Raw genomic sequence first — 26,555 nt, forward strand, 5'->3', positions numbered from 1 at the left:
GATGTGTTCTCTCTCCAGAATAAGATGGTAATGTTTTTGTGAAAGCAGAAGTCATGTGTGTTTTCACAGCCCATTGTGGTACCCAGCACTGTATCTTGAGTGCATAATAAATGTGGTCATGTAGATAGAATCACTATTTTGATGAAGAAATTACCTGTCGGTTGTCTCTGGCTCTCCTCCCTATACCTGACCCTCCTCACTTTACGCTCCCCCGCCCCCACTTGCCCAGTTATCGATCATGCTTCCTTCACTGATGTTTGATGCTGTCTACCAGCACACTGGTTTTCTTCTGTTTTGTTTGTTGTTTTAATATATTTCTTCCTAAATCTGGTTCAACATTTTAAATACTGGGATTTTAATATTATGATATAATAGTAAATAGTAAATCTAGGTTTAAAACAAAGAATTGTTTGCTCTTGTATTTTGTGCTTTGCAAATAAGTGAAAAGTAACATTGATAGATTGCTTGCTAGGGAAGGTATTGTGTGAGGTTTGTGTGGAAAAGTAATAGTACTGGGTTGACTCCCAGATGTGGACATGTGTATATAAACATTGAATAAACTGACATAATTAGTTTGCATTAATTTCTAAATTTGAGGTACAGTTTTTATAAGGATGTCCTTGAAGGAGATGTAAAGAGCACATTTTAAATATATATTTATAGTGCATTATTATGTAACAAGGAACCTAAGTGCTTTGCTGGAAGAGTTTTACATGACAGGCTAGATTTATCCAAAATAAACTCTACTTGTCTGAACAGGATATTGACTAATAAGCAGTTTCAAACCTACATTTTGTGTGTATGTTTTTGAACTCTTACCTGAGGAATTTGTTAATGTGGACTTTTGGAGTGAGTAATAATGAATTTTAGAAATCCTGCAATTTTGATCAGATTTCCTAAAGAAAAATTATGATTTGGCGGGGAGCGGGGGATAGTTTGCTGAATATGATAGGCTCTGACATAAAATTCGGAGAACCTATTTCTACCTTCAATCCTGAAGGGAAAGGATTTCTTGGGAACACACTCCTCCTACTGGAACGGGGAAGCTCACTGCACCTATTATGAGTGTAACCTTATGTCATATCTGGTGAGCCTTCCAGTGTTGAGTGGGACCTCAGCAGTCATTCTAGTTTAGCCTCCAGTGGGAATGAAAATAAATAGTTATCTTCCCATTTCATCTGTGAAGTTTTCTTTAAGGTAGGGAGGAACGTACAGGGGATTTTAAGCTCTTAGATACTCTCAGATTATGCTTAATGAACAAACTACTATAGATAATAGCTAAAAAGATGTCAAATGTCTAAAACAAGGATTTTTTTTTTTACGACTGGGCTTAGAATTTGTAGTTTAGTCATACCAAATATAGCTTCAAAATTATGTATTTTCTTTGTTTAATTGATTTTGCCTATGTTTCACACTCATTGGTAAATATGATTCTAGAATGATAGCTGTTATCAGAAGTTGATGATTATTTGCATGCGTTAATCCTATGCCTCTAAATTGATAAAGTGAAAAAGATGAGGCAGTTTTTGTTAACTCTGAATTTTGATACAGCGAGACTGGGTGTTTTTTTAACATAATTTTTCAGACAGACTTTTCTAAAGACAAACACCTGTTGAAGTCATAAGTAAAGTAAGATATAACTTCTATAGAAATATGTATCTGCTTTTTTAAAAAAAAACATGCACTACCATTTTTCTAATTGACCAGAGGAAAAAGATTTTGTTTGCCTGCTGTAGAACTAGATACATACTTTCCTTTCAAAATCTAGTACAGAAGTACTTTCTTCTCTTTGGTGTCCATAGTGCATAAAATTTATGTGAACCATTATAGAGATTGAAACTTAGTAAACGGATGATGAATGCTTTTTCTTTACAGATTAAATGTCTTTAAGAGCTTCTTGTTTGGTGGGGAATACGAGTATAGACATGTAAGCAGGCAGTTTAAATTAGTGTCTTAAGTGTTGTGATAAGAATAAGCAGTAAGAGGCTAGGGCATGTTAGGGACCCAGCCAAGTTTTGGTATGTGAGGCGAGATCAGGGAAAGCTTCCTGAAGAAAGTGACAGGTAAACTGAAAATGTGTAGAATTCGAAGAGGTCAGAGAAAGGAATAATATCATTTAGATGATGATCAAAGGAAAAGGAGTAACCATGAGGCAAGAGAGATAGCTTGGGTGGTGGCAAAGGAAGACAGGAGAAAGAGACTAGGCAGTTAAGGGAAGCGAATCTTTTAAAAAATGGATGGGGGAGGGGGTCCAGTAACAGTGAAAAGAGCTGTTGCCAATCAAATGAGTAAGAACTGAAAAGTTTCAATACCTTTAGTCGTTTTCAGGCAACACTGGTGACTTGAGGGACATTTTAGAGGATTGATAAACTTGAAATTTCTGTAAGGTGAGGTGTGAATGGAAATTGTGACAGACAAGTCAGTAAGTATGGACATCTCTTTTGGGAAACTTGACAATTAAAAAGTATATCACTCTAGCTGCTATGTGGAGAATGGATTGTAACATAAGATTTTTAGGAGGCCCAGTTAGGAGGTTATTTTAATAGGCTAGCTGAGACTTGATATGGCTTGGGTTAGGGTAGTAGCAGTAGAGATGGAGAGAAAGAGACCAATTTGAGATATATCTTAGATAGGACTTGTTAATGAATTGTTTGGGGGGAGCTGGAGAAGGAAAGGTAGGAATCCAGGATGATACCATACCCAGGTGCTTTTAGCTTGGATCACTGCTAAGGTCTACCACCACTAAGAGGGGAAAAAAATTAGAGAAGGAACCACATACAGAGGGAAAATCTAGAGTTATACTTTGGAAATTTTAAATTTGAGTTTTCTTTTGGAAACCTAGGTATAAATATCAAATAGTCTTTTGGATGTGTGAATCACACAGTGCCCATTTGATAATTTCTGTGACTTATAAACATTAATTAGAAGATTTTCAAGTTTGTTTATTAGAAAATGTCCATGATTTGCGATGGTGGTCACTTGGTCTTCTGGCCAAATTAGGGTTATGTCTTCCCTATTCAGTGGAGTGTCTGTGTACACCAGATGATACGTGTGTGAGGGACAAAACACATTCGGACAAGTGCATTAGTAAGGAGAGTTACCTAATTGGCTGTTTTGCTGCCTTTAGACTAAAAGTTAAGTGCTCCAAGACCTGAGATTGATTGATATCTTCTCCACAGCATTTAGTCAGTGCTTGGTTTTAATGTTTATTGATTGAAATAATGAAGCAAACACTATTAATAAATTGATGGAAAGAAAAACACCATTTTGTGTCATGCAATAATTCACAATTTTATGATTTATAACTGAGTAATGCTTACATATAGCCCCAAAGTTAGCATTTTGTTGATGAGGAAACCAAAACAGGTTTTATTTTTGTGCAATATTTTTGTGCAAGTCATTTATAGCTCAGTATCTTCTCAATTGGTTGTTGATTCTTCCTCTATAAATTAAATTGCAGATGTGTACCGCCTGCACTAAAGCAAAATTAGCACCCTTTTTTCTAATAGTGCAAAGGAGAACATTTGTAATTGAAAGCCTTGGCAAGATACTGATTTCTTTTAGGTCCTGGGCAAAGAGACTAGTAGGTTTTTCTAAGAACCTTTAAATCAGGGAATCTTTATTTCATCAATTCCTCTGATATAAACATGCTTCATTCATCTTCTCTGGGGTCTCTCTTTTAGCATTGTTCCTCCCTTTTTTAAGTAATGTAAAAATTTTATTAAAGAACATGTATTTTATGTGAATTTCTAATCACTTGGCACTTTTGTGTCAGAGCTGGATTTATAATTTAGAGTAGCTACTTAGTTTATAATCTGTAATGGCGGTTATTATGGAATATCAAGAACTGATTAGACTGTACTTATTTTTGCCTCTTTGTTGGAAATAATGGGTATATTTCAGTCCCCTTCTATATAAACTATGTAACACATAGTTTTGAAAACTTTTTGTTTTTAACTCTGGCCGTGTTGGCATAGCATTGTTTTTCTGATCGTTATTTCCCAATTCAAGGGAGAAAAATAAATTGGGGCAAGATAACTGAGACTTGGGTATAAAAGTCAATTGGGCTAATTTCCTGTATCACTTTACTGATTTTATTCTCTTGCTAAAACCTTCAGAAGAACTGAAATTATACAATATGTCATGGCCTTAAAGTAGTTTTTAGTTTTCCTCATACATTTATGCTTCCAGTGAATGAACCACCTTAAATTTGAATCCAAAGTAGAAATAAAGTAGCAAATGTAACACTGAAATGCTTTTAAGCTAAGGTGCATTTAATTTTCAGTCATATTTCCTTCATAGGAAGTTTTAGTCATTCATGTAGGAAAAGTAAATATAACCCAGCCTTTACCATCTACCATCTAGCTACCCAGGTACTGATTTTGGTGTTTCGTATATTTTGATATTCTGCCTTTAATTTGGACCACCTGGATGACCTTACACATAACATATTTTGAGAACTGGTTTTTTTTTTTTTGTTTGTTTTTGTTTTTTTTTTGTTTTTTTAGATCTAGAAAAGGAGCTTCTCCTGCGGAATAGAAATTACTATTTTAGGATACAATACTTGCAGTGAGTCATGAGTGAGTCTCAGTTTTCATGGTTTTCTAAAATAAACTCATTTAAAGACTTTGCAATGAGAAATGTCATATTCTTAACTACCGTATTTCTTTTATAATGGCTTTATTATTGTAAAAACTCATAAACTCACTGTTAAAAACAAGTCAAAAGAGAATCTTACAAAGACAGAAAATAAAAATCTCAAGCCAGAGGAAACTTCTCTTAAAATTTTGAGCATCTTCCTGTATGTTCCCGCCAGTGGGATCATATAATGTATGCTGTTTTATAAACCCATTGTTTTTACTTTAGTAGAATATTATAAATAACATATTTCTGAAAGAATAAAAATCAACTTAGAATTATTTCTGAATAAAGTTTTTATTTCTGGAAATACTGGATCAAATTTTAAACTTTGATTATAAATATTCCTTATATTAAAAGGAGAGGAAATAATTTCTAGGAGTACTGATATTTCATTTTAGGGAGGTTATATATAGATCTCAGAAAATCCAATTAAAGGAATGCATCATATTCTCAGAAAATATCATATACAATATTTTGTATATAATATCAGGGTTCTTGGAATCCCATCTGTGGTAAAGGGAAGTGGTCCTTAGGCCCTGTTCTAGAGACTTAACAAATATTGTTAAATATAGGTAATCCTTTTCCTTAACATGGTAACAGGTGTTTGTTTCTCAGGCGTTACAGGTAGGAGTAGCTGCAAGATGGGACCTCATCACAGCCATCAAAACTGAAAATAGCAGTAGCCCTCCATTCCACCTATAAAGATCTGTTTAATACTTCTTATTCCCCAAAAGTCTTAAGTGAGAAAGATGCTTCTATAAACAAAATATAACACAGTTAATTCATTTGAAATAAAAATTTGAATAGTATATTTTAATCCTATAATGCGATAGTTATGGAAGTATTCACATGGGAATAGTAATTGAGTAAAGCATGGAAATATTAGGCTCTTGAAAGTTTTAAATAGTATTCTAGGGGTTTTCTTAAAACAATATACATTTGTATATTAGACATGAAGGGTGCATGTATTCAAATTTCCTAAAATGTAACATCTACAGTTTTCCCCACCATTTTCAATTTTAATAAAATCATCGATTCTTAACTAAATCGTATTTAGTTACAGTGCTGTGAATCATTTGTTAATAAATGTTTCCATTGTTACTTTGTAATAGTTTGATCCTCTGAAGTTTCAAGTGAAAGCTGATTTTAGACTCTTAGTTATTAATGTTCTAGGGGTACTGCCAGAAAAAGCTACATGTCCTATATTCTGTGCCAGTTTCTTAAATTAGAATCTTGGATTGCATCCTCAGCGTGTCACTGTAGTGGTATTGCTGGGTTGCTATGATACAGTGCTTGTTCTGTAATTTGTAGCATGAATCCTATATGAGATCCTACTTCAGATTTCAAATATGTGAGCAGAGCAATGGGGAATATAATATCTTTTTCCTTTAAGGAAAACGATGCCTATAAAACTGTTATATTTCTATTACAAATTATGGTATCTGGTACTTCAATCTGTTCTTAGATGTAAAATAGGATTTTACAACTTGAAATAATTTGGTTATCCCTAAATTTAGTTTATTAATTGACTTATGAAAATGGGAAAGAAGAGAAAGGCTTTATGTTAATGAATACATTAAAATGTCAGTGTTCTACTTGGTATTTGAAGTCTTGAGAGAAATGAACACAGACTAGATTTTCTGGTAAAGGGAAAACTCCAAATGACTTGCCCTACTGAATTTATTTTTGTTAAGTGAATTCTACATAGCTGTATTGATAAAATATTATTATTACCTTTCTCATTTTATGTGGTGGTTTTAGGGTTTGTATTTACATGTTGCATGAAAATTTCTATCAATCTCATTTAGTATTATAAATCAGTATAGGCAGCATAAAGACAAATTGGATATTGTAGGCATTTGTTGGGTACACATTTGTAGTGGAATGAAGTTTATATGATTATTGGTTAGTGGCATTTGATCTTTAAACCACAGATGATCTTTAAACTAGTATTGTCTTTCAGTAATGTCTTCATTGTTTCCTATGAAAGGATTTTAGAGACCAGGACTGGACTGTATTTTTTTAACAGCTTTATTCAGCTTTACTTCACATACCAAACAATTCACCCATTTAAAATATACAGATCAGTGGCTTTTAGTATATTCACAGATAATGTGCAACCACCACTACAATTTTAGAACACTTTCATCATCTCAAAAAAAACACAAAAAACACTGTACCCTGTTACTATTACCCCCCTGTTCCCTCATCCTATCCATCCTCTGCCCTAATCTACTTTCAGTCTCCAAAAATTTCCCTATTCTGGACATTTTATAAGGTCTTTTTTAACTGGTTTCTTTGCACTTAGTATAATGGTTTCAAGGTTTATCCATGTTGTAGCATGTGTCCGTACTTCATTCGTTTTATGGCTGAGTAATCAGCACCACATTTTATTTGTCCATTCATCAGTGAATGGACATTTAGGTTTTCACCTTTTGGTTATTATGAATAATGTTGCTGTAAATGTTTGTGCATGTATGTTTTCATTTCTCTTGAGTGTATACCTAGGACTGGAATTGCTGGGTTGTATGACAGTACTGTATTTAATTGCTTGAGGAACTGCCATACTGTTTTCCACCGTGGCCACATCATTGATTTTACATTCCCACCGCCAGTTTATGAGGGTTCTGATCTCTTCACATCATCATTAGTACTAATTCTGATGTTTTTATTATAGCCATCCTAATGAATATGAAGTGGTACCTTTTTATGGTTATGATTTACATTTCTTTAGTGACTAATGATGTCAAGCATCTTTTAATGTGCATATTGGCCATTTGTTTATCTTTCTTGCAGAAATGGCTCTTCAGATCTTTTGCCCATTTTTTAATTGTTTTGTCTTTTTTATCATTGATTTGTAAGAATTCTATATATTCTTAATGTAAGTTCTTTTGTCTTTTCACTTTCTTAATGGTGTCCTTTGAGGGTAAACTGTTTTTAATTTTGATAAAAAGTCCTTTTTTTTTTTTTTTTTTTTTTTTTTGTAGCTCACGCTTTTGGTGCAATATCTAAGAATCCTTTCCCAAATCTGAGGTCATGAAAGTTTATATTTCCTTAAGAATATTGTAGTTTAGACCTTACATTTAGGGTCTTAGACACATTTTGAGTTAATTTTTGTATGGGATGTGACGTAGGGTTCAAATTCATTCTTTTGCATGTGGTTATTCAGTTGTCCCAGCACCATTTATTGAAAAGACTTTGCTTTCCCAATTAAATGGTCTTGGTACCCTTGTTGAAAATCACTTGGCACATAGTTTTATTTCTGGACTCCCCGTTGATCTATATGTCTGTTATCAGTATCACACTGTCTTGATTACTGTAGTACATTTTGAAATGGGAAAGATTGAGTCTTCTTACTTTGTATTTCTTTTTCAAGATTATTTTGGCTATTCTGATTCACTTGAAATTGCAAGGATTAGGTTGATTTGAGATCTTTAATATTTTCTTCTATGGGCATTTACAACTATAAATTTCTCTCTAAATACTGCCTTAGTTACATCCCTTATGTTTTGGTATGTTGTTTCTTCATTTGTCTCAAAGTATTTTCTGATTTTCATTTTGATTTCTCTCATCCATTAGTTATTTAGGAGTGTGTTGGTTAATTCCCACATTTTTATGAGTTTCCCAAATTTTTTGTTATTGATTTATAATTTGAGAACATACTTTGCGTTATTTCTGTGTTTTTAAATTGTTTGAGGTTTGTTTTATGAGCTGGCATATGCTCTGTCCTGGAGAATGTTCCATGTGTACTTGAGAACATATGTTCTGTTGTCCTTGGGTGGAGTGTTCTACAGTAAGTATCAATTTTAGTGTTCTGTAGAAGTCTGTTAAGTCTAGTTGGTTCCTAGTGTCAAGTCTTCTGTTGCCTGGTTCTATCCATTACTGAAAGTGATACATTGACATATCCAACTATTATCGTTGAATTTTCTATTTCTGTCTTCATTTCTGTTAGTTTTTGCTTCATGTATTTTGGACTGTGTTAGTAAGTGCACATATCTTTTTTTTTTTTTAATAGGATTTTGTTCTTTATTTATTTTTTAATTTTATTGGGGTGACAATTGTTAGTAAATTTACATAGATTTCAGGTGTACAATTCTGTATTACATCGTCTATAAATCCCATTGTGTGTTCACCACCCAGAGTCAGTTCTCCTTCCATCACCATATATTTGATCCCCTTTACCCTCATCTCCCACCCCCCACCCCCTTACCCTCTGGTAACCACTAAATTATTGTCTGTGTCTATGAGTTTTTGTTTCTCATTTGTTTGTCTTGTTCTTTTTGGTTTATATACCACATATCAGTGAAATCATAGGGTTCTCTGCTTTTTCTGTCTGACTTATTTCACTTAGCATTATTCTCTCGAGATCCATCCATGTTGTCACAAATGCTCCTATATCATCTTTCCTTAACGCCGAATAGTATTCCATTGTGTATATGTACCACAACTTCTTTATCCATTCATCTATCGAAGGACATTTTGGTTGCACATATCTTTATAATTGTTGACATCTTCCTGATGAATCAATCCTTTTATTGTTATAAAATGACCTCCTTTATCTCTAATAATTTTTTTGCTTTAAAATCTGTTTATCTGATATTAATATAGCCACATCAGTTTTCTTGTGATTGTTACCATGATATATCACTTTACAGCCTTTTACTTTCATTCTATTTGTAACTTTGAATCTAAACTTTATCTTTTGGAGATAGCATAAGTTAGGTCATTTTTTTTTCATCCAGTCTGACAATCACTGCCTTTCAATTGGATTGTTTAATCCATTCATATTTACGTTTTTGTTGATATAGTTGAATTGATGTCTGCCGTTTTACTTTTTGTTTTCTATGTGTCTCATGTCTTTTTTTGTTCTGTATCCTTCCTTTACTGTTTTCTTTACTATTAAGTGAATATTTTCTAATGCAACATTTAAGTTGGTTTAATGATTTTTTTTATTACATCTTTTTGGGTTTGTTTTTCATGGTTGCTCTTGGGCTTACCATATGTATATTAACTTACTAGAATCAACCTCAGATTTATACTAGCTTAGTTCTACAGCAATACAGAAACATTACTCCTATATTCCTCTATTTCCTTTTCCCTTTTTTTTGTGGTATTGTTTTACAATTACATTTATTAATGTTACAAACTCAACAACATATTGTTATAATTATTACTCTACCACCAGTAGTTACTTCCTTAGCCCAGTACAGCTTTGCTCCCACCCACCTCCTCTGTTGTTATTGGCAAGTATATTACAAATGTTACATTTCTATAGGGTAATGACCCAACACTACTTATATAAATATTTATACAATTTTTTTAATCACTTGAGAGAAGAAAGAAAAATAATGCATTTATACTGTCTTTTAGAATTATATAATTACTTTTACTGGCGCTCTTTGTTTCTTTGTGTGTGGATTTGAATTATGCTCTGAGGTCACTTGCTTTCAGCCTGAAGGAATTCCTTTAGTGTTTCTTATAAGGCAGGCTGGCTCGCAATAAATTCTCTCTGTTTTTGTTTATCTTCATTTTTGTCTTTACCTTCATTTTTGAAAGGTAGCTTTGCTGGATAAAGGATTTTTGGTTGGTAGTTTTTTTTCTTTGAGCAGTTTGAATATGTTATTCTGTTTTCTGGACTTTATTGTTTGTGCTGAGAGGTCAACTGTTAATCTTATCATTTGTAAGTGACTTGTTACTTTTCTCTTGCTGCTTTCAAGATTTTTCTCCTTGTAATTTGACTTTCAGCATTTTCCCTATGACGTGTCTGTTTGTATATCTCATTGCATTTTTCCATCTTGGAGTTTGTTGAGCTTCCTGGATATGTAGGTTAGGGTTATTCAGTACATTTGGGAAGTTTTTAGTGATTATTTCTTCAAATATTTTTTCTTCTCCTTTCTCTCCTTATGGTACTCCCATCACATGTATTTGTTATAATAGTTTATGGTGTCCCACCAATCTCTGAAGCTCTGTTCATTTTTCTTCATCTTTTTTTCCTCTCTGTTCTTCAGAATTCATAATCTCTATCAGTCTATCTCCAAAGTTCCCTCATTCTTCTGCCAGTTCACAACTACTGTGAGTTCTTCTAGTGAGTTTTTAATTTTGTTAATAGTATTTGCAATCTGTGTTTTTTATGGACATGTGGCGTGAGAAACATCCAAACCTGTAGAGAATTTTTGTAAGAGTTTATTTGAGCCAAACTGATGACATATGCCGGGAAGTAAGATCTCAAATGCTCCCAAGAGCAACCGTTTTGCTGCCAGCTTCTTTTATGCATTTGAAAGTAAGGAGGGGACATAAAGAAGACTACATGGAGGTGGGAGAAAGCAAAGATTGGATCACAGGATAGTTAACAATCTCTTGAGAGTGGTTATTTCAAAGGTGTGTTAACTTAGATGCACAGAGATAAAGGGCAGGACTTGCTTAAGGCAAAGATAAACCTTCCACTAAAAAGTTATGTGCCTGGGGCGTGACTACCCACCATGACCTGCCCATTTAGGAATTTATGATCAGATCAGTCTGAGGTTACTTTCCATAGAACCCCATTTTTTTGGTCCACATATTCTTGGATGTTTCCTCATTTCCTATTTGCCTTAGGACCATTTCCAAAGGCTTTAAATGGTTGTTTTAAAAATAATTGTCGGGCTGCCAGTTTGTTCAGTGGTTAGAGTGCAGTGCTCATAACACCAAGGTTGCCGGTTCTATTCCCACATTGGCCAGTGAGAAACAACAGCTTGAACTTGGAGCTGAGTAGCTAGTGGGCAGCCGGTTGGCTTAGTGATTAGAGCGCAGCGCTCATAACACCAAGGTTCCTACATGGGCCAATGAGCTGTGCCCTCCACAGCTAGCTTGAAAACAATGACTTGACATGGAGCTGGTGGATCCTAGAAAAACACACTATTCCCCAATATTCCCCAATAAAAACTTAAAAAAATAAAAAAATAATTTTCATCAGTTTTATAGAGGAGCAGATCTTTCTAGACGATGATCTCCCTGTGGTCTAAAATTGTAGCTCCTTTTGTAGTAGTAATAAGTACTTCAGTCTTATCTAGGAATTCATAGCTTTTAGGTATATAATCATACCAATCAATTTGAAAACTTAAAGGAACTGAGAAAATCTCTTAAACAGCTTTCTGAAACTGACACAAGAAGGAACAAAAATCTGAGTAAACCTTATCTATCTATTTAATTGAATCCTAATGAAAAACCCTGACAAGGACATTACAAGAAAAAAACAATTAGAGACCAATATCCGTTATAAACACAGATGCAAAAATCTTATACAAAATATAAGCAAATTGAATTTAGCATCTTATAAATAGGATGATACATCATGGTTATGTGGTACTTGTGCCAGAAATCCAAGTTTGGTTTTACATTCAAAAATAATTTGCTATGAAAATAGAATAAAAGAGAAAAGTTATATCATCACTTCATTATAAATAGAAAAACAGAAAATTCCTTCTCTGTATAGTTCTCTTCTCTCTAGTACTTCCCCATGCAAATTTCAGGCACCTCAGAGCCCTGATCTCTACTCTATTTAGCTCAGTAAGGCTGCTTGCTATTTTGAGGCTTCTCCCTATGCTGCAATCTGGAAAGTGCTAACAGAGAGCTAGTGTGATTTGGGGCTCACTCTGCTTCCTTTCTCTCGGGGATTAGAGTCCCATATTGCCTGTTTTCCAACATCTGAAAATAGTTATTTCATATATTTTGTCTAGCTTTTGGTAGTTTACAGTGGGAGGGCTAGCAGAATCCTTGCCCACACGTTGTGTCATCCTTATCCAGTGGGTATGGCATGATGTATGGCATTTCATACATAAATTCATATATACAGTTCATACATATTTACATTTTTCTGCTTACCAGTGTGGTTGAATTTCTTTTTCATATACTTATTGGTCATTTATGTTTCATGTGCCCTTTTCTTCTGTAGATTTATTTGTCTTTTTTTTATTGATTTGTAGATGTTCTTTTGTACATTCTGGACACCAATCCAGAATTGATTATAAAACTGTAAATGTTTTACAATTTTCCTATTCACGTTTAGTGTATTAGTTATCTTAGAATTAATTTTCATAAATGGTGTGAGGGAGGGATCTAATTTTTTTCATATGAATAGCCAGTGGTCCTAACATAATTTATTGAATTTTTAAAATGTCCTGCTGACTTTTTTTTAAAATACCAACTCTATTGTATGATATCATTCTGTATCTGTACACTAGCATATTTCTAGGTGCCTGTTTTTCCCCCCACTGGTCTTTTTGTCTATTCCTTCACGATACCATGTAGTGTTAATTACCATATGTGGTAAGATGACTCTTCCCTTCTTCATCATCTTAAAAATCATCTTGGATATTCTTGGCTCTTTATTTTTCCAGATGAATTTTAAGAGCAGCTCTTCAGGTTCCAACGAAACACCCTGTTGCTTGATTGAAACACCATGTTGTAGTTCATATTGCATTTCCTGTATAGATTCATTGGGGAAGACATTGAATCTTCTCATCCATGAATACGGTATATCTGTGTTATTTATATCTTTCATATATTTTGTAAAAGTTTTATAATTTTCTTCATAAAAGTCATGCTTGTCTTTTGTTAGAACTCTCAAATTACTTGCCCCTGGGACTTAGTCACCATGTTGTAAGGAAGCTCAGGCTGCATGGAGAGGTCACATGTAGGGGGCACTAGCCCCACCTAGTCCTTTAGCCAGAAGCTAGAATCAACTGTCAGACATATGAGTGATTTAGCCGTCACTGGATTCCATCCGCTCGCTTTCTAGCCGAGGTTTAGACATCATGGAGAAGAGATAAGTTCCTGCTGTGCCCTGTTTGAATCTGACCCAAAGAAACTGTGATGGATAATAATTACTGTTGTTTTAAGCCACTAAATTTGGAATAATTTGTTACTAAGCAATAGAAAATTAATACAGCAAACATCATTCAGATTCTGATTTGGCTTCTCTTGTAGGTCTGCTTTCAGAACACATAATTAGGATATTCTAATATAGTACTTGGGGGAATAATTTCTCGTCCTAAATTAGTAAATTAGCATGCACAACTGTGTTATGAGTTTGGTTAATTTATATTTGTATTGTGTATGACATAAAGAAACCAGGTATCTGAGTGTATGAGGCAGAGGAATAGACTCAGACACTGAAAATTCATCATGAACATCCATGCGTCTTGGGACGCTTAAAGATTTCTCTTTGCTTGTTTGCTTGTTTTTAACTTTTATTTATTTAAGTGTGTTTTTCCAAGACGCATCAGCTCTGAGTCAAGTAGTTTTTTGGTTTTTTTTTTCCAATCTAGTTGTGGAGGGCGCAGCGCACAGTGGCCCATGCGGGATCGAACCGACAACCTTCTTGTTAAGAGCACTGCACTCTAACCAACTGAGCTAACCGGTCGCCTGAAAGATTTAATAATTTAATGATACAATCTTCCTAAATAGGTTTCATAAACTGACATCAGAGAGTACAATGTAAAACTTCCTTACAGTATTTTCCTAAAGATTCTAATTTATTTTTAAAAATTCTTACAAAGTTTGCTAATAGCCAATGAATCAGTATAATCAGTCAGGCCGTTTGTACTCAATTACACAGGTATTATTTTTCTCAAATAGTTTATTCTGTTATTCTGTGACCCTTGAGGGCTCTGTGACCCTGGATCTTTTCAGGAAGAATCAGCCTTGGAAGTCACGGAGCCTCACTGTTATGACCCAGACTTGGAAGTGACATAGCATCACTTCCGCAATACTCTGTTCCCTAGAAGCAAGTCACTAATCCAGCGCACATTCACAGGAGGAGAATAAACTACCTTTGGAAGAGGGGAGTGTCAAATAATTTGTGGACAAATTTTCAAACGACTACACTTGATCAGTATGGATTGAGAACAAGGGAAGTTTTGTATATATTTAATAGTATTAGGCTAACATGTCCTGATTCTCTGTCTCATAACGGGATATAGTTGTGTTTAATGATCTTGGTAGACTTTGGCCGGTTTTTTCTCATTGGTGAGTGTTTGGATGGGCATTGTCTTTACTTCTGAAGAAAATGAAGAATAATAATGGGAGAGTATGTTCCAACCACCACGTGTGCAAACAGACCATTCAGGGAACTTGAAGTATCAGTATAAAGGGAACATGGGACGTAAAAAGGGGGATTAATGGGAAATGAAGTTGAAAAAGTAGTGCCCCCACTTTCTCCTTCTTCCTTTCACCCTCAACTTTAGTCATCTGTTACATTTTTAAGGTTAGTAACATTTTCTATAGCCAAAATTAAGTTTCCTGTAAGTTATAAATTCTAGAAGTTGAAAGTCAGTGAACAAGATTTATATTTTGAGACTATAGGCTACATAATATTATTAGAATTCCTTGTATAGTGGGGTTTTTTGTTTTGTTTAATATTTCCTGGAGTTTCTAATTGGGTCTCTCTTTCTTTTCTTGTACCTTTGACATACTCAGTTTTTTCCCTCCAGATCTCCATATAAGATACCCTGCTCCTCCTCCTCTAGAGACCACTCTCCTGGAGGCTTTGGTGCTGTCTAGGCCTTTATTGCTTTTCTGAGATTTCCCTGTTCCTGGATTGCATTCCTTTCTCTTTTCCCCTTTTTTGCTGCATTATCTCCTCAGATAATTTCCTAAGTAAGGTTGTGAGGGCGCTAAGTTTTCCAAGTACTGTATTTACATGTCTGAAAATGTCCTTATTGAACACTTAATGCTTTATTGATAGTTGTTGGCTAGTTACAGAGTTCTAGATTGGCATTAGAACTCTAATTGCACAGCCCCATTATCTTCCGGCATCAATCTTGCTCATAAGAAATCTGATAGATACCTGCCTCTGGTTCTTTCATGAGTGACTTTTTTTTTTTTTTAAATCTGAAAGCTTTTAGTCTTTTCTCTTCTGAAATTTTACAGTGTTATGCTAAATTATCCCTTTGTTTGAGATGTTCTTTTCTGTTTGTTTAGTTTTCTTTCTTGTTATAGGCTTTCCTTGAATGTCTGGTGATCCTTCATTTCCTATTAATATGTATTAATGAACAAAAAAACCATGTTAGAGGTTAGATGGGGTTTATTGACTACTTTTGCTTCAAGTAATTGGGCAGGGAACTAGGTAAAAGCTAGAATGTATGAATCGGACTATTCAGTTTCTTCAGGTAAGAACCTTCCTTTTTCTTGGTTTTTTTTCTTTTTTTGCCTGGAGCATGAATGCTTTATTGTCTTTTGGAGTGGGGTAGAAGACTGTTTAGTGCGTAGATTTATATAATCCGTCTATTTTAGCGCATGTCTTAATCCCATCCTCTTGTTTTGTGGCTTTTCTCATGTGGAATTCCGTAGGAACCTTGTCTGTAATTCCCCTTCTGTTTATTCTAGATGTGACTTCCTCTGTTTTGGTTTTGTCACTTACCACTTCTTCATGGGTTTTGAGTTTTACAGAAATTTATTGAAGTCTGTTGCCAAAGGGCCCATTCTTCTATTCTCTTTGTTACTGTGGGTTTATATTTTATTTGTTTGTTTATTCTTATTTTAGAGTGAAAAGGAAGAGATAAACAAAGTTGACGTTTTTAACTTAATATGCATTGTGAATCTGTGGGTAATGATTTAAAATGTACCTATTAAAGGAACAGTTGATATTTCAAAGACAGTAGTCTTGTACTTGTTCTTGCATTCTAGGTGATTTAAATCCCAGTTTCATTGCAGATTTGCTTTGTGATCTTGGGCATGCTATGTAGTGTGGGATCTTAAAGTACTGTACATATTGTAGAGCAGTGGCTTTCAAACTTTCTTTGACTGTGAACTGTAGTAAGAAACACATTTTATTTTACAACTCTGTACTCGTATACAGTTTTATGAACTAATACTCTTACATGCAACACATTGTTTTGTATATTTTTTAAAATTCTGGTTGTGACCCACTAAAACGATCTATACCCACCAATGGTACACTTTGAGAAACAGTTCTCCAGAGCAGTATTTCTTAAAGTGCAAGTCAGATATATCTTCAAGTTGGGTATTGAAAAAAAAACCGAGTCTAGAGATAAGTAGGGATGACCTAGCAGGGCTTTTGTGAGTTCAAAAGATAATAATTCTTCCAAGATGCAATGCCTTCCTTCTCCAGAGTTGTCTTGGTTCTCTTCCTGCCTAAGACCCTGCAGGGATTTCTACGCTGGGGAGCATTTTTTAGTAGGATCAAATGTCAGTCATAACAACATGGAAGATAGGTTTAAAAAACTCATCTTTCAGTCATATTTAAACTGTGTATTTTGCAAGGCAAGGCACATCTGTTTTTTAGATAATGCCTTGATTTTACAATTTTCTTGTGTCTTTTGTAATTTTTCGTGCAGTTAATATTGGAAATTTAATAGTATTTTTAGAAGAGCACTTTTAGTAAGTCCTTTGCTCTGATGTTAAGAGATGAATATAAATTGGTATTTCAGATTATTTTATAATATTTTTAAGTGGTAATCAGGTTTCCTTGAGGCAGCATAAAGACTTAAGGCATGTAACATTGTTGAGTATGATACATCATAGTAACACTATAATAGTGGTCTGAATTAGGGAGGTCAAAATATACTAATAGGTTTATGTGTAGGAATGGATTTTCCTCTTCATTTAAATGGCAGTCACTAGGATTTAAATACGTATTCTTTATTTGTTCCTGAATACATTTACACATTTTGAAAGAAATTAATACCCAGTTGAAATAGAAACATGTTATTTCAAGAAGACCTGGTTTAAACTGCTTCAAAAATTTTGGGGGTCTCATGGTAATTAATTTCTAGGTGACAGAGCAAACAAGTGCTGTGTTGTACTTGGGGCATAATGCAAAACAGTTACGCTGTCCACCATACCAGTTACTGTAGGATGTAATACTATAAGGTATTCTGAACTTTTCCTTTGAACTTGTGTGTTTCCAGAGGGAGTTTTATTTTTAAACCTCTAAGTGAAATTCTGATAGAAAATATCAGCTCATATTACAGGGAGAATCCCAGTGTAAGAAATTATTACCATAGGAATCAGAAAGGACATTATCCACATTAAAAATGGCAAATGGATAATCAGCATTAGCCCAGTAAAAATAGCGAAGTGAAAACAATAATATGTAACATTACTGCCTAAATGTGAGACATTGCCACACTAAGCATAACAGATTTCATTTGCAAGCATTCTTGTAAGTGGAGAAACTGAAGTATAAAGTGGCCAGTATAGATACTGTCACTGTTTTTCTTTTTTTCAAATGAGAAAATTCAGTGTAACTGATGTTTCAGAAAGGTGCCTAAGTGTTGGGACATACTAACACAAGTGCAAACAAAATGTTTCATAACTTTTTAATGATGAAAACCATCATCATCGTCTTTTCTTACTAGAACGGCCTTTATAAAAATGTTGCATTTCTTGAACCTAGAAGTAAGCCAACCAATGATAGATGACAGTAGCTTAGCTTCCTCTCTTCGCTCATTTAACCTTTTACAGTCTGGTCTATTCTTCTACAGTTGTTTGACCTTAGCTGCCAAGAAACAGCACAAAGAAAGTGCTTAAAATATAGCAGTCAAATACCTTTTAATATCTATCACTTTGCTTTTAATTAAATATGATTTTATTTTTAATTGTTCTGTTTAGATTTAATCTTGTAAGCACTCTCAAATTCTTTTCACTTCCAGATTATGTAGAGAATAGTCCGCATATATGGTAAATGGAAGTACCTTTTACATTTGTTTATTGCCTGATAGCATTATCATTTTGTTTTGAATCTTACTTTCCCATCCTGCTTTAATCTCTTGAATGCAGTAAATCATCTCTAACTTGCAGAACTAACCTCAAAGGATTGTTTTGAAAGTTAAATGAACACAAATGAAACATTTAGAATTGTATTTGGCATGAAGGAAGCACTAATGTTAGCCGTAGTATTATAATTTATTACATAGCACAGTAAGACTGCCCAGTAGAACATGCACTTACAGGAACGGTTACGTAGAAAAAGATTTTTCTATTCCCTGATACCTAAAAATAATTGAGGATTGGAAACTTCTATTTTAATTCAGTACCAGAGGAGTTGAAATGTTAAGTGCTTTCTTAATATTTCTAATGTTTTAGAAGATCCAGATGTGACCTACCCCACCCAAGCATTAGGTGATGCTGGGATATGGTTCTGGGGGAAGTGTCCATCTTCTAGTTTTTAAAACTAAGTATCAGTAGTAAGCAGACATTAATTGAAATTGACTAAATACCATTATTAAGTGGACATCATTTATTAATTGAAATTGAATGCATATCACTGTTTTTAAGGGGGGAAACACAACTTTAAGGGGGGAAAACCCCTAGAGGATTTAAGAAAAAGACCATTCAGGATACAACTGACTTCTCAGAGAACGAGCAGATTCTGCTTAGAATGACTCATGATCATTTGGGGATGAACAAGGATAGTGAATATATAATGAATATATGAATATATGACGTATACGCAGAATGTATATGAATATATGACTTATATGTAGTATGTATACCAGATGGTGCTTTATTCTCACCCCCAATAGAATGAGCTTTAGCTCTGGCGTCAAGGTAACTGTTTAACATACTACTTGGCATTAAAAATCACCGGAAATTTAATGGTTTTTTTGTTGTTGTTGTTAAGGATACCTAAAAACGTTCCCATTTCAGAACAGTTTCGTTAAAGATGATACTAACTCAAAAATTTTATCGAAATGACCATCAAAAATGTCATGTACTCTGTTAATGTTACGTGGACTTTGATGCCATTTTAGGATTGTAGACCTCAGCCTTCATGAAGCAGAGAGCCATCATTGATTCTGGATCAGAAAGTGTTATGCATGTTCTTTCTACGTGTGGAGATACCATAGGAGAAATTTCTATTGGCACAGCCACAGATGGGCTGCAGCAAATTCAAATTTTTTTAGAATATTTATATTTTTACTTCAAAATTCATGTGAATTTTATCGTTCTCTATATTAATATATCCACATTTGTTTTATTGTAAAAACTTTCAAATTATTTAGGAAAAGTGACCAATCAAAATGTGTTTTTAGGATATCTGACCTGCTGCCTTTTAGCAGTACCTAATCTAAATCAGCATTTGAAGGACAACTTGAATATAGTTTCAAAGTAATTTCACCAGCTTCCTGCCCCCGAGAATTGAAAAAGCAAAGGCATCCTTGGTTAGGTTATCATTTTTATGAAGATTTCTACCTCTGTCTTTATATAAAGTAGGTATTAGTTTTTATTGGAGGAATACTTTTGTAAATTATGAGCTAAATATCAGTACTGAAATGCAAGAATTTTAAAAATTTAATCTCAATAGTTCAACAAATTTAAATGATTTAATTGAAGGTCCTTGTTTATAGATTTGAAAGTTTAGGAATAAAGTTTTATTTTTTGAATGTTGGAAACAAAAGGGTTCAATATGTTTGTTAGAATCAAATCACTATAATGTGCCCATATTTTTGTAATAAGTAGAAGGTAAAAAATAAACATTTATTGAATGCTTATTATGTTCTAGATGCTGTGCTAGATGCAGGATTGGGGTGAGAGGTGGGAAATGGGAGAGAGAGAGAGAGAGAGAGAGAGAGAACACATTTCCTATCTTTAGGGGTTTCGTTTTCTAGGAGTGTTACCCATTTAAAATATAATTGCCGTGTAGTACAATAAATACTAAAATAGAGATATGCATCTAAGATACATTTGGGTAAAAGTGAATTGAATAATCAACCAATTTCACTTCAGTGCCATAGAGAAAGCTTCTGAGAGGGGAATATGCTTATGCTGAAATTTAATATATGTGGGAAAAGGGCATTTCAGGCAGAGGAAACAATGTGAAATCTTCAGGAAATTGCAAGGAGTGTCTTAACCAGAGTGAAGGTGCATGCTGGAAAGTGTCAAGAGATGCCTCTTGACAGTAGGCAGCTGCATTTTATATACAATCCCGAGGAGTCTTGAGCTTATTCTGTAATTTTTGGAGTATCATTGAAAATTACTGAGTATGATCAGATTGATTTTAGCAAGATTTAAGCTGTTAAGGTAGTTTAGAGGATAAATTAGGAGTTAGTGGTTATGGCACCAGGCAAGAGGGGCAGTTAGGATATCATTGCTGTAGTCTAGATGAGAGATGATGAGAGTCATTAAAATGACAGTGGGAATGATTAGACTCCAGACGTGTTAAAGAAACAGATTGTGGGTAGTGAGAGAGGAGGAAACGTCCAGTGTAAGTCCCAGTTTCTGGCATGGATGATGGGATTAGATAGGTAAATTTCTCACTAGATTTTTGAGAAGTTTTATGTATACGAATAGCTTCTACAAAATTAATAAGCATATAAGGTCACTTCTGAGTAGGTTATTTCTAAGTTTTTCTTTATTCTTATTTATAGATGCCACTTCAAATGAACAACAAGAACTTTTCTGTCAGAAGTTGCAGCAGTGTTGTGTACTGTTTGATTTCATGGACTCTGTTTCAGACTTGAAGAGCAAAGAAATTAAAAGAGCAACACTGAATGAACTGGTTGAGTATGTTTCAACTAATCGTGGTGTAATTGTTGAATCAGCGTATTCTGATATAGTAAAAATGGTAAGCCTCCAAACTCATGTTCCTCAGATTTATATAAATTCAAGTAAGATCTGAGGTATAATTATGAATTAACGAGACTGATTTTAATAAATGCAATAATTAATGTACTCAAAAGAATGTTTTTTTAAAATAGTCCATTTGAAAGCTTATTCATTCAGTCCAGTGATGCTGTCATTGCTTATAATTGTTTGGAAATTCAATAGCCACAGTGGCTGGTGGCTGCCATATTGGATAGTGCAGATATTGAGCTTAGGAGAACATGTAGGCTTAAGATTATACACATTGATAGATAATTAATGCCATGGGTTTGAATACTCACTGAGAGAGAACATCTAAAGGGGAAGAGAAGACCAATGAAAAACTATGGGGCTTTCCACATTTCAGTGGTGGGTAAGAGAAGCACTTATTTAGGACATTTTAATCTTCATATTTATAGATTCTGTAACACTTGAATTTTAACCAAAACTCAGGGGCCTTTAAGAAGTTAAATAATATAAATTAATATTTGAAATACCTGATGTGTAAAATAAATTACCACCAACTTTATTGAAGTAAGATTATTTAGAATACTGTTTAATAATTCAACCTAATTCTCCATCAGACAGTAGAAATCTGTTCAGGATTTGTGATTTTTGTATGTTGGTGCATACTAGCAAAATACAAAAAAATTAAATTAGAATAATTTGAGAGTCACTGAGTACATAATTTAAGCTTAAATGTTACCAGGGTATAGAAGGGTATAGCAACTATAACCTGTAGTGCCTTCATTTCCTTCCCCATGCCAAATATATGTTCTGGGGGACGAGAAAAATGTGTAGGAAAGTTAAATTTCACCCTAATATACTAGTTGATTTTTTTTTCCATAACATTGTACTAGAAGACCTATTAAAAGGACTTTGAAAATGTTGATGGGTTTTTTGAAAAATAAAAATAAAAGCCTTAAAAGGTTTTTAAAGATTAGGTATAGAGAGAACATTAATGAAACTAAAATTGGCTTCTTAAACTCCCATAGGTACTAAAAAGTGACAGTTTGAGGATATAAATATTGAATATTGATAGATTCCTTGTTTTGTGTTTATCATTTAGAAATATTCAGGGAGAAAAAGCATATGTCCACTTGACGATTTCAATTAGCTGTATACAGGAATTTTGAAAGTCCTGGGAAAGATACTTTATAAAGTTGTTTACTTAAATATTGAAAGTACTCAAATTATTGAGTCAAATTATTCTGTAATTTGCTATATGCTAAGAAATTCTGGGATTTAATTTCTTTTCCCAAGTAAAAAGGTGTGTGTGTTTTGTCTTTTTTTTTTTTTTAAACTCTGGATACTCAATTTATAGATAAGAGTGAAGTCAACTCACCCATTTAGTTCTTTGAAGCTCTTCAGTATATTTGTTATATACAGTTAATTTTATTGGTGGCTACAAGATTAACTTTTTGTTTTACTTCCAACGTTAATATGATCTCAAAGGCAAATTATGCCCTCTTGTGGGATATATTTACTTTTCAAGTTCTATGACTTTTTGCCCCTCTTTGTGAAATTGATATCCATCAAACTATTGATTCTGCCCACATGTACTGGCTTTGAGTTCTACGTTATTATTTTCTAGTCTTATGGTTATAGTAATTGACTGTTAGCAGTTATTTGGCCTACTGTAGATGCCGCTTCGTAGGAACAGTTGGAAATTTACTTGTACCACCAAATACCCCTTGTTTCATCCTCCATTCCCCAAATAGTTTCTCTCAAATGACCAACCCTTCAATAGTATGGCCTTAAATGTTTACTAAACCATTTGGTTTGTCAGTCTGTTCATCATTTTTAAAAGAATTGTGAGTTGGGACCATAATCTATCCTTTGCTAGAGATAAAGGATATGTAATTTACCTTGGTACTGAGACTGTGAAACATGAAATTATAAATACTGTATGTCATTGAATCTAAAATGAGTCTCAAAGCACATCCTCCTTTCAGAGACTAATTTTTTTTAAAAAAGGCTCCAAGTAGATGAAATACAGTAAATTAAATCATCATGGGGTATTATAAACTATGTCTATAATAGTAGTACTACCTGTCCCTCCCCTTTCTTAGTGTGGTATGTATGTATAAAAGTGGAAATATTTTACCAAACTGTTTTGGGTTGTAAGGTAAGTAAATGGCTGGGTTAGAATATGGGGGGAACTGTGGAAAGATGAAAAGAATCTAATGAGGGATAGGTAGAGTTAGGAACTGTATATGCTTTTCCTTCCCAAATTCCCTCCGCTCCCCTCCCCTTTTTTTAAAGCAAAACTTGGAAAGAACAACTTGTAATTTAAGGAAGAAGAATCCAGAGGTAATCTGTAATCTTCAGTAGCTTTGCATCTGAAGAAGTCAGCATTATGGGGTAGAGAAAAGAGAAACAAACAAATGGCTTGCAGTCTTCATGTCTTGAAGGGGTTTATAGGTTTTGAACTAAGCTTAGAAGCACAAGTTCTTTCATAAGTAAAGTTATCTTTAAAATACTTCATTTTGCGTTGTTGAACTCAGTTACACAACGGAGAACATAAACCTAAATCTATTTTTCTTTACAGATCAGTGCTAACATCTTCCGTACTCTTCCTCCAAGTGATAACCCCGACTTTGATCCAGAAGAGGATGAGCCCACGCTTGAGGCCTCGTGGCCTCACATACAAGTATGGGACATAATTACGTAGACACGTTTCACATTTATGATACTGTGCTGAAATCCTGATTCTCTTTTAGATCCGAGTGGGTTTCAGGGGGGCTTAGATTTAGTTGTCTTTTTTATTCTTCTGTGTCTATTCAAAGTATTGGACTTTAAATAAGTTTACATTATTTTCTTTTCCCAAAATAATTTTTCACTTTTTTTATTGTGATAAAACAACACAAAAACATAAAACATAAAAATAAGTTAACATTTACCATTTAAACCATTTTAAAGTGTACTATTGAATGGCATTAAGTACATTTACAGTGCTGTGCTACCCGCACTACTGTCTAGTTCCAGAACTGTTTTCATCACCCCAAATGGAAACCCCCTTGTCATTAGCAGTCACTTCCTATTCTCCCATCCCCACAACTCCTGACAACTACCAGTCAACTTTCTCTATGGATTTACCTGTTCTGGGTAGGAATCATTTAATATGTAGCCTTTTGGGTCTGGGTTCTTTCACTTAGCATAATATTTTCAAGGTTTATCAATATTGTAGCATGTATCAGTACTTCATTCCTTTTAATGGCTGAATAAGATTCCATTGTATGACTATACCACATTTTGTTTATCCGTTTGTTTGCATGATATACCTTTTCCATTCTTTTTCTTTGTGACTGAACTCAATCTCCAGCTCCTCCGCCCTCACTGGAGGATGGGGGCCTGAGGCTAAAAGTTCCAACCCTCTAATCACAAGGTTGATCCCTATGCTAACCAGTTTTCCTCCTCCTTGAGTCACTTCATTAGCATAAGCTCAGGTATTGTTGAAACGGCTTATTATGAATAACAAAAGATGTTCCTCTCACCCCTTACCACACTTGAAATTCCAGGGGTTTTAAGAGCTCTGTGCCAATAACCAGGGATGAAGACCAAGTATATACATTTTTTATTATACCACAGTGTGACAGTATCCCCGTTTGGGACATGAAAACAGGCACTGACTGGGCAAGTTGTGCCAGTGAAACTGTGTGGCAGTCCATGAGACTGTACGTAAACGCTTCAGAGCACTCTGATAATTTCTGTATTTTTTTACACGTGTGTACCCCAAAGCAAATTATATAGTTGAAAATTAGAAATTATTTGTAAATATTTGCGAATATTTAGAAAATTATTTGTAAATAAAAATTAATACCAGCTTCTATTCTTTCCCCCTTCCCCCCTTTTTTCTACCTCTCCCCCACTCTGGTTCAAGCCATTGTTTCTCAGTCTAGTTGTGTAGGACACAGCTGTCTGGCCCATGCTGGTATTCTGAGCCTTGTGCTCCCCTCCCCAGCTGAGGCAGTCGGTCACCAGTCGTCGGTCTGCCGCTCACAGCAGCTCATGGGCTGCTCACAGCAGCTGGCTGCTGGCCACTCATGGCGGACCACGATAGCCCACAGCAGCCCACGACAGCTCACGCCAACCTCCGGCTGCTCATGGCAGCTCAGCTCGAGGGAGAGCTGTTGTTCACAATCTTAGCTGTAGAGGGCGTAGCTCACTGGCTCACGTGGGAATTGAACCAGTGGCCTTTGGCATTAGGAGCATGCCCTCCAACCACCTGAGCCACTGGGCCGGCCGTTATATCCTTAATTCATACTTAATATTAAAAGTTAGATAATAATTAAACCAGATAGGCATCACTCCTTTTGCATAGTTGGGCAAAGATGCCTCCTCTGAATATTTACTCAGATCCCAAAATTGTTGTTTGCCTTAGAATATTATTGAATTCATAGTAGTTAAAATATGTTACTCTGTGGTGAATGATAGCACCCAGATCTGGAAATGCTTTTTTGTGTGTTGTGAGGTCTGTAAATTTAGCGTAGCAGTCTTTTTTCCCTTCTCTCTTCTATATGTGGCCTAACTGGTCCCCTCAGTGTTTACTGAATGACTATTTTTACTTTGGGATCTAATGCTCCTTTTTTATTTTTAGGGTGCCAGATTGATATGTTGTTTAATAGCTAATAAATTAAGGCACATTTTGGGCTATCCTCCTGCCTTTCATAGCTGTTACAAAACAAACCAAAAAAACTAGTGTGTATTTGCTTTTCTCCTTGAAAGATAAATGTAGGTGTAATGGAGATATACTGAACTGGATATTACTTTTAATTCTGATTTGTGGTAGCAAGTGAACATTTGTTAATACTTTTAAGATGCTTGGCACTTTTTAAATAGAAGGCCTGCTAAGGCTTCTAGTGTATTTCCTGTGGTGCACAGACATTCCTTCCTGAGCCCTGTACTTATATAATTCATTTAATTATTTCCAAAGTGTGGATAAGGTATTTCCCAACTGTAATTTTATATTAAGATTTGAAGTTTTTCTATTTTATTGTTATTGATACACTGCCCCTTGCAATTCAGCTTACGCTTATCTGGAGGTTTCTGGCCTGTATTTAACAAACTCTGGAGATTAAATTGAGGTAGTTTAGTAGTCTGCTGGAGAAAGAGCATGTTCCCAGTGAATATGGACTACAAAATAGTCAATTACATATTTTATAGACACTGTCTTTATTTTCTAGTTCTTGTAATTTAACATTTTCAACAAGTAATTCAAAGCAATAAATCAATCCCCAAATTTACCAGCTTAGGAGACGAAATTGTAAATATGTATTTAGCTTTTTAAAAACAGTTACCAACTCATCACATTTTACAAATTACATCAC

At 34.5% G+C, this 26,555-nt stretch overlaps 1 protein-coding gene across 2 annotated transcripts in view; it reads left to right on the forward strand.

The window, feature by feature from the left end:
* The window catches only part of PPP2R5A (protein phosphatase 2 regulatory subunit B'alpha), a 57,456-nt gene that overhangs the window by 6,609 nt on the left and 24,292 nt on the right, over positions 1-26,555 (forward strand). For both annotated transcript variants that reach the window (XM_081026813.1, XM_081026814.1), the window contains 2 exons: positions 21,012-21,208; positions 23,777-23,878. In XM_081026813.1, the coding sequence (XP_080882939.1) occupies positions 21,012-21,208; positions 23,777-23,878 (299 nt within the window). The remainder of the gene's footprint in view (positions 1-21,011; positions 21,209-23,776; positions 23,879-26,555) is intronic.

This window comes from Rhinolophus hipposideros (genome assembly GCF_964194185.1).
Source record: "Rhinolophus hipposideros genome assembly, chromosome: 19".
Taxonomy (NCBI): Eukaryota; Metazoa; Chordata; class Mammalia; order Chiroptera; family Rhinolophidae; genus Rhinolophus; species Rhinolophus hipposideros.